The 11,369-nt window shown below is 41.0% G+C and overlaps 1 protein-coding gene across 4 annotated transcripts in view; it reads left to right on the plus strand.

Annotated features, from left to right (window-relative positions):
- The window catches only part of LOC311526286 (glutamate carboxypeptidase 2-like), a 61,324-nt gene that overhangs the window by 44,299 nt on the left and 5,656 nt on the right, over window positions 1-11,369 (plus strand). For 3 of the 4 annotated variants that reach the window (XM_084639160.1, XM_084639159.1, XM_084639158.1), the window contains 5 exons: window positions 5,428-5,519; window positions 6,909-6,999; window positions 7,576-7,840; window positions 9,333-9,414; window positions 11,200-11,292. In XM_084639160.1, the coding sequence (XP_084495286.1) occupies window positions 5,428-5,519; window positions 6,909-6,999; window positions 7,576-7,840; window positions 9,333-9,414; window positions 11,200-11,292 (623 nt within the window). The remainder of the gene's footprint in view (window positions 1-5,427; window positions 5,520-6,908; window positions 7,000-7,575; window positions 7,841-9,332; window positions 9,415-11,199; window positions 11,293-11,369) is intronic. The other variant, XR_014712984.1, reaches the window with a different exon arrangement.

Raw genomic sequence — 11,369 nt, forward strand, 5'->3', positions numbered from 1 at the left:
CTTGTGCCAAGTAAGGGCTCCCCTGCCAAGGAGAGGCTGCAAATAAGCTCCAGCACTTGGGGCAACTGGACTAGCGGGGCCACGCCCCAAATTGAAGAGACTTGTATGAAGTAGCCCGGGGAAATGGGTCTTGACTTCCCGCTGGGAGGGAGACCCCATCTCCCCTGTTTAGGGATTGATCTGCACAGGGTCCTGGACTGGGGCCTGGTAGAGAGGGCGGGTCTGGGTCCCCCTACCCCACAGCCTTACAGACCAAAAGGCCAGCTAGGCCACCTGGAAGACACTATCACAATATAATTCAAGTCCCACAGTTTACTGGCTGAATGCAGCTTGAGTGTGACTGGTGAGGAATTGGATGTGTACTAATTGGGTGGTCATTTGTTGAAAGTGAAAGGGAGTTTGTTGTGGAGATGCCTGTGTTTGACTGTTACAATGTTTGGCAGGTAAAACCTTTGAACAGAGCTTGGTGTGGATGTTAGGGTTGGTTGAACTGGGGATTTCCTTGATTTTTAATGACTGTATTAAACAAAAATGCACTTGTGCAACCTTTATTCCAAGTTAACAATATTTTGTGTGAAACGTTATTAGAAGAGTTTCAATCTGTAGACCATGACTTATCTAGTTATAAGAATGATTTACAGCAGTAACAGCTAATGTGAACAGGTTTTCCCTTCTGCGAAGTAATTCTGCTAAACTTCAAAATTTCAGTGGCATGCTACAGTATAATGACATTTCAGTTTCTAATGAGTAAATAAAGGTTTTATATATACCTTTGATCAATATATATATTAAACGTTCCTCTCTTCCCCGCAAATAGCCATGCCAGATAAGTTGCAGCAATTATTTTGCAGCCATGCGTGCTGTGAAATCTGTCTATTCTGGTACTTTTCCTAAGCACTAAGACTTTTCAAGGCATTCCAGCCTGCTGCATTAAACACAGTGTGACAGATATGGCCAACATTAAAGCCAAATGTCGAAAACAAGATTTATGAGGTTGAAAAAATTGGGTTTGTTTTGTCTGGAGAAGAGAAGACTGAGAGGGGACATAACAACAGTTTTCAAATACATAAAAGATTGTTACTAGGAGGAGGGTGAAAAATTGTTCTCATTAACCTCTGAGGATAGGACAAGAAGCAATGGGCTTAAATTGCCACTGAGGAGGTTTAAGGTGGACAGTCAAAAAAAAAAAAAAAAGTCTAACTGTCAAGGTAGTTAAGTACTGGAACAAATTGCCTAGGGAGGCTGTGGAATCTCCATCATTGGAGGTTTTGAAGACAGTTTAAACAAACACCTGTCAGGAATGCTGTAGTTATTATGTGGTCCTGTCTTGAGTGCAAGGGGCTGGACTAGATGACCTATTGAGGTCCCTTCCAGTCCTACACTTCTATGATTCTAACATGTCCAATTTTAATTTCACCTAGCATATATTCATAGGGCCAGACTGTGATCCTCTTATTCTGTCCCAGATTGAGGTCTCAGTAGAGGAAGTTTTAGAACAAATTGATAAGTTAAACAGTAATAATTCATCAGGACCAAGTGGTATTCTCCCAAGAGTTCTGAAGAAATTCAAAGATAAAATTGCGGAACTACTAACTAGTAACCTATCATTTAACTCAGCCTCTGTACCTGAAGACAGTTAGCTAATGTAATGCCAATTTTTTAAAAAAGGCTCCATAGGCAATCCTGGTAGTTACAGGTTGGTAAGCCTAACTTCAGTACCAGGAAAATTGGATGAAACTATAATAAAGAACAGAATTATTAGACACATAGATAAACAGAATATGTTGGGGAAAATTCAGCATGGCTTTTTAGAGAAATCATGCCTCACCAATCTATTAGAATTTTGTGAGTGTGTCAACAAGCATGTTGACAAGGGTGATCCAGTGGATATAGTTTATTTGAACTTTCAGAAAGCCTTTGATAAGGTTCCTCACCAAAGGCTCTTAAGAAAATTCAGCAGTCATGGGATAAAAGGGAAGGTCTTCTCATGGATCAGTAACTGGTTAAAAGATAGGAAACAAAGGGTAGGAGCAAATTGTCAATTTTCACAATGGAGAGACACAAATAATGCCCCTCCACCCCCCGCGCAAAAAAGGATCTGTATAGGGACCAGTGCTGTACAACATATTCATAAATGGTCTGGAAAAGGGGGTGAACAGCGAGTGGGCAAAGTTGCAAATGATACAGAGTACTCAAGATAGTTAAGTTCAAAGCTGACTGCAAAGAGTTATAAAGAGATCTCACTAAATTGGGTGAAGGAGCAACAAAATGGCAGATAAAATCCAATGTTGATAAGTGCAAAGTAATGCACATGGGAAAAAATAATCCCAACTATACGTATTCAGTGATGGGGTCTAAATTAACTATTACCCCTCAAGAAAGAGATCTAGGAGTCATTGTGGATACTTTTCTGAAAACATCTCTCTTTGTGCAGCAGAAGTCAAAAAGGCTAACAGAGTGTTAGGAACCATTAGGAAAGGGATAGATAATAAAACAGAAAATATCATAATGCCACTATATTAGTCCATGGTACGCCCACACCTTGAATACTGTGTACAATTCTGTTGCCACACCTCAAAAAAGATATAGTAGAATTGGAAAAGATATAGAAAGGACAACAGAAATTATCAAGGGTATGGAATAACTTCTGTACAAGGAGAGATTAAAACGAGTGGCACTATTCAGCTTGGAAAAGAGGCAACTAAGGGGGTGTATGATCGAGGTCTATAAAATCATGAATAGTGTGAAGAAAGTGAATACTGCCAGCAGATCGAGGGACATGATCGTTCCCCTCTATTCGACATTGGTGAGGCCTCATCTGGAGTACTGTGTCCAGTTTTGGGCCCCACACTACAAGAAGGATGTGGAAAAATTGGAAAGAGGAAAAATTGTTGCCCAGCGGAGGGCAACAAAAATGATTAGGGGACTGGAACACATGAGTTATGAGGAGAGGCTGAGGGAACTGGGATTGTTTAGTCTGCAGAAGAGAAGAATGAGGGGGGATTTGATAGCTGCTTTCAACTACCTGAAAGGGGGTTCCAAAGAGGATGGATCTAAACTGTTCTCAGTGGTAGCTGATGACAGAACAAGGAATAACGGTCTCAAGTTGCAGTGGGGGAGGTTTAGGTTGGATATTAGGAAAAACTTCTTCACTAGGAGGGTGGTGAAACACTGGAATGTGTTACCTAGGGAGGTGGTGGAATCTCCTTCCTTAGAAGTTTTTAAGGTCAGGCTTGACAAAGCCCTGGCTGGGATGGTTTAGTTGGGGATTGGTCCTGCTTTGAGCAGGGGGTTGGACTAGATGACCTCCTGAGGTCCCTTCCAACCCTGATATTCTATGATTCTATGAATAAGGAAGTGTTATTTATCCCTTCACATAACACAAGAAGCAGGGGTCACCCAATGAAATTAATAGGCAGCAGGGTTAAAACAAACAAAAGGAAGTATTTCTTCATACATCACAGAGTCATCTTGTAGAATTCATTGCCTGGGGATATTGTGAAGGCCAAAAGTATAACTGGGTTCAAAAAGGAATTAGGTAAGTTTATGGAGGATGGGTCCATCAATGGCTAGTAGCCAAGATGGTCAGGGATGCAACCCAATGCTCCAGGTGTCCCTAAACCTCTTACTTGCAGAAGCTGGGACTGGACAACGGGATGGATCACTCAAAAATTGCCCTGTTCTGTTCATTCCCTCTGAAGCATCTGGCACTAGCTGCTGTCAGGAGGCAGGATACTAGGCTAGAGGGATCCTTGGTCTGATCCAGTGTGGTCGTTCTTATGTTTATGTTCTTTCATATACTTATTTAGATTTGTACAAAAATAAGAACGGTGACTTTATTCCCTAAATAGTCCCAATGACTTGTGCTGTAAGGTGCTACGCATCACAAGTAAGGATATTCCAGTCTGGTCCACATTGATTTTTTAATCTGGTATTTTCTATTCATCTGTAACTCAAGATGTCCATTTAGGAATACTTGGTTGGACTTCTACATGTAGAATGTCCATCTGCCCTTTTAGACCAAGAATCTCTCATTTAATATGCCACATCTTGGCAGGTAGCGCAAGGGGAAAATCAGCTTGTGACCAGGTTGCTCCTGGTCTCGCAACAACCTACGGCTATGTCTCCAGTTGGGTGCAAAGATAAAGGGTTTTATTTGGCTGTCAATCCCCTCATGAAGGACACCCCCTGCAGCAATCTTACTCAGCAAGTCACTGGTAGTAAATCAGAATAATAGTCCCACATCAGAGCTACCTGCCCTCATACTGGCACAGTCTCTGGTCGGTCCCTGGTCCCAGGCACAGTCTCTGGTCAGTCCCTGGCCCCAGCCAGGCCTCTCTCACAGAGTGGGAGCAGGAAGTCCGCTCTCCCTCCCATCCAGTTCCCACATAGGTTGGGTTCTCCCCTTTGAGCCTCTCCCTCCAAGGTGTAGCGGGGCAGGGCTGACTGAGCCCACAGCAGTTCATTAACCCTTTCCAGGCCAGTGTGGGGTTTGTCTATGTCATCACACAAATCAACATAGTCATTGCTGACAACTGAAAGACAGTGGCCCAGATTTTCAAAAGAGCCTACTTACAGTGGGTGCCACAGTTTTCGGGTGCCCAACTTGAGATAGTTCTGGTCTAAATTTCATTGATGTGGATCACCCACAGCTTCCACTAAAGCCAGTGGAAACTGTACGTGTTCAGCACTTCTACCAATCAGACCAAAGGCATCTCAGATTGAGCACCCAGAACACTTTTGAATCTGTTGGCCCAATACCTAACAATGAACCTGATTCCATAACCCATACTCAAACTGTGTACCAGTAGCAAAGTACACAGGATTAGGCCTAGTGATACCACAACCTATTGGTTGCTAATGTCTGAGCAATACTAGACTTACACCACCCCTATCCTGGGCCAATACGTGACAAAATGCTTTCACAACATTACTTCATGAAGAATCTTGAACTTGACCTAAAGAGGTAAATGCAAATACCTTTTCGGTGCTGATTATTATTGTTGAGTAATTCCTTAAACAAAGAAATAAAAATGTAGCAATCCTTGAGGGAAAAAAATACCTATAGCTGTTGAAACTGCCGAGTAAATCAGAGGACAAACTAAAAATAGAGGCGTGACATCAGCTTAATTATTATTAATATTTGTGTGTCTATAGCACCTGTCATCTGAGCACCACAAACTACAGCACAAACAATAATTAAGACTCACTGCACTGTTGTGAGATAGGTAACTATTTTTACACCTTTTTTTCAAATTAGTAGAAAGTAGCACAGAAAGGCTGAGTGATTTGCTCATGGTACCTGAGTCAGTGGCTTAGTCATTGTTCTAAGTAGTCGACTTTATGTCATATCTGGTTGTGAATTTGTTGCTCAATAAGACTTAAACTTGTATCTCTCTGTCTTTTTTTTTTAATGTATTTTTCTAGATACCAAGCCCAGATGAGGGGTTTAAAGGCAAATCGCTTTATGAGAGCTGGTATGAAAAAAACCCGTCAACAGAATATAAAGATGTCCCCAGGTAAGTGACAAAGGGTATGTGCAGAAGTTAGTGTAGGTTGCAAAATAGGTTTTCTTTGTATTTTTAGCCACATGGAAAGCTGAACTCTTAAAAGAAATAGTGGGGCAGATCCTCAGAACTGGTGTAATTGTCAAAGATCCATGGACTTGCGATAATTTACACCAGCTGTGGATCTGTCCCCATACTCAGAATTGGAGGAATTACATATGACAGAGTAAATTGTCAGTATAGCAGGGCTTTAGTCACACGATTCCTCATAGGTTCCAGGATGCGTCTAACTCCCTAGGAAACCACAGCTAAAATGGGATTATCTGCTTCCAAAATATTTGTGGGTATGGTGTCAATTACAACATAGCCCATCTGGGGTTGAAGTCAGAGCTAAGTGTAAGTGTTCTATGTTTAGAAGTAGGAAGCAGCATTTTATTGTCATTTTAGTCTTTTTTCCGAGAAAGCATAACTAGTGTGTGAAAAGAAACAGTGATCCTTATTGTTATAGGTTTAGCAGTCCTTGGACTCTGCATTTTATTCAGTGCCTGGAGGAAGTAAAACTAGCCAGAATTTTTTGGAGCTGGTGTTTTGTTTTGTATGGTTTTCTTCAGTCTGGTCACATCAACAATTTTTCATCTTTCTCACTTCATCCTTTCTTTGTGCCTCTCTGAAAGGCGAGCTCAAGCCCTAGAGCCCCCCATAATCTTCTCGGTAAAGGTCTCTGCAGCTAGCTGAGTAGGAATAGAAATCTTTTCTCAAATGGAAAAAGCCCAGAAGTTAGGGGGAGGTGGATTGGGCCAATACAGCATCATCCCCTACCCTTTACTGCCAACCACATGGAAAGCCTTAGATTCTGTAGCCTAAAGAAGACACTTTGTCTGGGTGAGAATGGGTCAGGGCTGCTTTTTGTAGCAATATCGCCCTTCAGATCTTCAGGGATTGCCCCTCATAACATATAATGCTGATCCTGTTAAGTCATGACTAAGAGGTGCTGGGTGATGGGTCGATTCCCCTAGACCTGTCAGATGAGAGGCAGGGATTGACCAGGGTTCAGTAGAGACTCCATGTCAGAGAGGCTCCTAAGTGAGTGAGAATAAGGAAGTGGATTTGGAGCCAAATTCTTCCTTGCAGTAACTCCACTGAGTTCCATGTGATGAGTCTGGCCCACTGTGAACAGCAGAGTTGCTAGGAGATGCACATGGTGGGTGATAGGCGACTCAGGAATGACAGAGATTATGTTAAGGAGATGTTTGGAGGAAGAGTGTGGTGGGGAATGCCCTGGAATGGGGTGAAATAGGCAAGAGACAGGAGTGGGGAGTTTATTAATATGGTGCTTTGAAACGTACTAAAAATTGTACTTAGATACTTTACTCAAGATTTGTTCCCTTTTCTTGTCAAAAGAATAAATAAGCTGGGTTCTGGCAATGACTTTGAAGTCTTTTTTCAGCGGCTTGGCATTGCTTCAGGCAGAGCACGTTACAGCAAAAACTGGGTAAGTCTGTCATCACACCATCTCATCACTGTCCCTCATAACCCACTGAATACCATCAGCTGGGATTCAACAATTATAAGCTCTTTGGATCTGGGACTGCCTTTTTTGTTCTCTGTTTGTACAGAGCCTAGCACAATGGGATCCTGCTCCAGGACTGGGGTGCCTGGATGTTACTGCAATAATTCATACATAGTGATAATAATAACTGTGAACTTGGCATGAACCAACGGAAACATAAAGGCATTTAGTTCAAAGTAAATGATAGGGTAATGACACAGAATTGTTTATGACCAGTTGCTCTAAGAAAGCTTTGAATGCTGAAGTGATTTTTTTTACAATCATGATGGCTTTGATTCTTTCTGTGTCCACATTGAGAGACATGCGCAATTACAATAAGATAACAAGTCACAGTCTATTAAGCAAGGTCTTCCCCTATGAAGAGGAGTATTGAAAATATGAACAAAGAGGATTGCTGTGACCCAGCCACAGAAAAGGGAATGTTTTGCAGCATAGTCAAGCTGTCCCAACCAGCATTATAAGTAACACATTTTTTCATTCTTTTTTTTTTTTTTTCAGAGAGTGGAAAAATACAGTGGCTACCCAGTTTACCACAGTGTCTATGAGACCTATGAGATTGTGGAGAGATTTTATGATCCGACTTTTAAGAATCACCTGACAGTGGCACAGGTACGAGGTGGGCTGGTATTTGAACTGGCCAACTCCGTGGTCCTTCCCTTTGACTGCAGAGATTACGCAGAGGCTTTAAGAAACTATGCTCAAGTCATCTATAATTTGTCAAAGAATCATCAAATGGAACTGATGACATACAGTGTGTCGCTTGGTATGTACCGCCCTCCACCAGACCCTTCCTCTTATTATTATTATCTGTATCGTGATAGCATGTAGGATCCCCAGTCATGAACCATTATGCTAGGTCCTGTACAAACAGAACAAAACTAGTCCCTGCCCCCAAGAAGATTACAATCTAATTAAAATAATGATTTTATTTTGATTTTTTTAAAAAGCAACCATGTGCACTAGACCCTTTTGAATATCTGTTAAAATAAACCTCTAATAATACAAAAGGCCCAGCCCCCATTACGAAATGCAACCATACAATCAGAGCAAATGAATAAACAAACCCCCATTCTCTACAGGTCACTATCCATAGCCAGACGTCCAGAGAAATAAGTGGGCTTTGCACTGTGGCCCTGAAGGTCAACAATTGTACGCTAATCTCAACAAATCAGGGGGAATGAATTACAAAGTTGAGTGGCCAATTCTTGTGGTTTTTATCATGGGTCTCATTATATTTGGCGTTTTTCTCAAAGCTCCATTTGCTGTCATCACATGACAATGGGGGAAATCTCAACTTTCATTTGAAATAAAAAGTAAGTCTCTAGCCCTGATGGTTGCTGAGAAATCTTGAAAAAGCTACTCCTAAAAGCTCGAACACCAGAAAACAAAGTGATTACAAGATTGATTGCTCAAAAAAACCCAACCCTCATGATTGGTTTTAAAATCTCATGATTGTGGGGGCTGACTCAAGATTTTTGAACTCTTGGGGTTGGAAATACTGAGGGTCCCTCACAGGAAAAAAACCCACTGCCAGCAACCGTCTCCTGCTTAAATTAAGCACCATGCCCAAGGAATCTTAAATCCTGTCCTGCATTGCCCTTTGCCTATCTTCAGTGGAGCCAGGATTTCACCCTGCAGACTCATAGATGGGCATTTCTGTGGGATGGAAAAGGAGTCACCACCTGGGCAGGCAGTTTCCATACCCCAATGCCCCTCCTGGTTGCAATGTTTGGAGATACAAATATACGCTACCCAAGCTGCAATGCATCCCATAAAGCCAAATTAGTGCAAGTAATAGGAGCGACTGCAGTGCTTTGCACCAATTAAACTCTTGCTGATAAAATGCAAGGAATACATTTGTAGTGCCAAAATGACTCACCTGTACAAGAAGGGAAATACTCTATATTGGCATAAGGCACCTTTATAACTGTGCTCACACTTGGACTGGTTCTGGTATAATTATACTGGTACAAAATCCGTGTGTGGACTAGGCCTTATTTATTTTGGTAAATAATTCTTCAGATAACCCAACACAAAAACAAAACCTCTCCCACATCTTCATGTGAGCTCTGTCAGCGGGCATGTGCAATCATGTGATAGTGAGGACATTTTTGCTGTTTGAGTGTCTGAACTGTACACACATACACACACTTCAGTTTGCCATTTGTGCTATGAGAATTAACATGATCATGTTGGTTCATTGCCAAAAGCTAAACAGAACTCAAGGTTAAGCTCTTCCTTCCCCATCTCTGCAGACTCTCTCTTTTCTGCTGCAAAGAATTTTACAGAAGCTGCCATTGACTTTCACAGGAGACTGCAGCAAGTAGACATCAATAAGTAAGTTCTACAGGTTCCTTAGCCATCCAAATAGTTAAATTTGTCAGGCCTAATGGGGCAGCCTTCACTCATGCTATGAGCACTTATATAAACTATCTCATTAACAAGTGCCCACTAATGGGCGTGAGGGTTGTACCAATTATGTCCCTTTAAGGGTTATAATAATCAGGTCACCGTTAAAGTCTTCTGTTACACTTATAGTGCCAGATTCTCGTTTACACTAATGTCCCTTTCTGCCACTCATGGTCTCATTTTCTGACCCACAGCCAGAGTGGTGAAACGGGGCCTTACTGCAAATGAGAAGCAGATCCAGAATAGATAGTTGTTGGCCTTTTAATGGTGGCTGTTCTGAATTTAAATAAATTACAGCATTTGACTTATTTATACGAATTTGTGTGATTATCATCTCTTTAGTACCAGGACTGCTCACAGGGCTAAAGATGCAAGATACTAACTCTAAAAGGCTGTTGATTTCAACGCAGCATGCTGATGTATGCCCGCTGAGGATCTGGGCCCAATATTAAAGCTGGGTGTAATTGGTCAGCTGTTTCTTTTACATCCCATTTGCACATAAAAATGTTGCAGCTTTCTTAGTTCTCTCTTTTCTTTCTTATTTTGATTTTTGTAGCACCTCTCCCTAACCCTAGGAACATGAATTTCTGTTAGTTATCAGTTATAAGGCTTACACTTTAAGATTCACCCTTTGTAAATGGCTGGATTGTTTTTATTTAGCTGGTTGGTTGGTTTTTGTTTTTTTTCTGAATCACTGAAATACATCAGTACAAACCAATGAACTCTACCTAAACTTTGTTTCAGCATTTTTAAAAAAAATGCTTGGTGTCTTTTTTTAAGATCAGAACGCTAATTATTATAATTATGAATCATTCCATATGGCAAATAGTTTTCTATGTGTTGTTGAATGTTCCAACACAATATCAAATGGGATACCTCAGTTCAAGAGCAATTACATTAACAGAATTTTAGTTGAACTTAAGCCATGACCAAATTCTGCTTTTGTTTATACTGGTGTGAATTTGGAACTGATGACGGTGGAGTTACTCCAGATTTACACTAATGGAGCTGAGATTTTGCCCTAGTGATTCTGCTGCAAAGCTCAGCAGTATGTCACACTGTACACGGGTTTCCAGTCCCATTGGTAAATACATTATTTATTATTTGTCACGCATCAGTAGAGTGCTTGGCGCTGTACAAAACACACAGGTACACATAATCTCTGCTCCTACAAACTTACATTTAAACAAGCACACAGAACAATTCAGGCAACACAATTCAAGGACCAGCCCAAAAATTATTCTAACATTGCAAAGTTCCTTTTTTAAAAAATGCAGAGGTTTTTTACATATAAAAATACCTGCATTTTTACTGAAGTTGCTTGACTTTGACAGGCTTCATGGAAGAAATGAGTATTAAAAAAGAATTGTATGGCGAGGGAGTGGTTGTCTTGAACATGACACTGGGAGAGAGTTTCAGATATAAGGGGCAGCTTGGGAGAAAGTATTTAATTATCCATTCCTTCTTACAGCACATTCCTTAGCACCTAAGAACAGCCTTACAGAACCTTCGCATTATGTGCCAGATCCTCAGGGTAGATTGATATAGGTCCGTTGATTTCTGTGATTGGCTTCACAGGTGTTAGACTCATTAAATTCTACAAGCTGTGTTTAGATATGTATTGTAAATCTGAAGCTGTGAAAGTTTTAATACAGGATGCACATGTTCAAAGTACTCTGAGGCTAAGATAGTCCTCTGTTGCTTTCTTTTCAGCCCAATCGCTGTAAGATCGTCGAATGATCAGCTCATGTTTTTAGAAAGGGCTTTTATTGATCCTCTTGGTTTACCTGGCAGGCCATTCTACAGGTAGGAAAACGTTATCTAAAACAAACTTTACTTGTTTTTTGCCTAATAACTCTAAGAAATGTCAACCATTTATGATT

This window comes from Lepidochelys olivacea (assembly GCF_965140295.1).
Source record: "Lepidochelys olivacea isolate rLepOli2 genome assembly, chromosome: 1".
In the NCBI taxonomy this organism is placed as follows: Eukaryota; Metazoa; Chordata; order Testudines; family Cheloniidae; genus Lepidochelys; species Lepidochelys olivacea.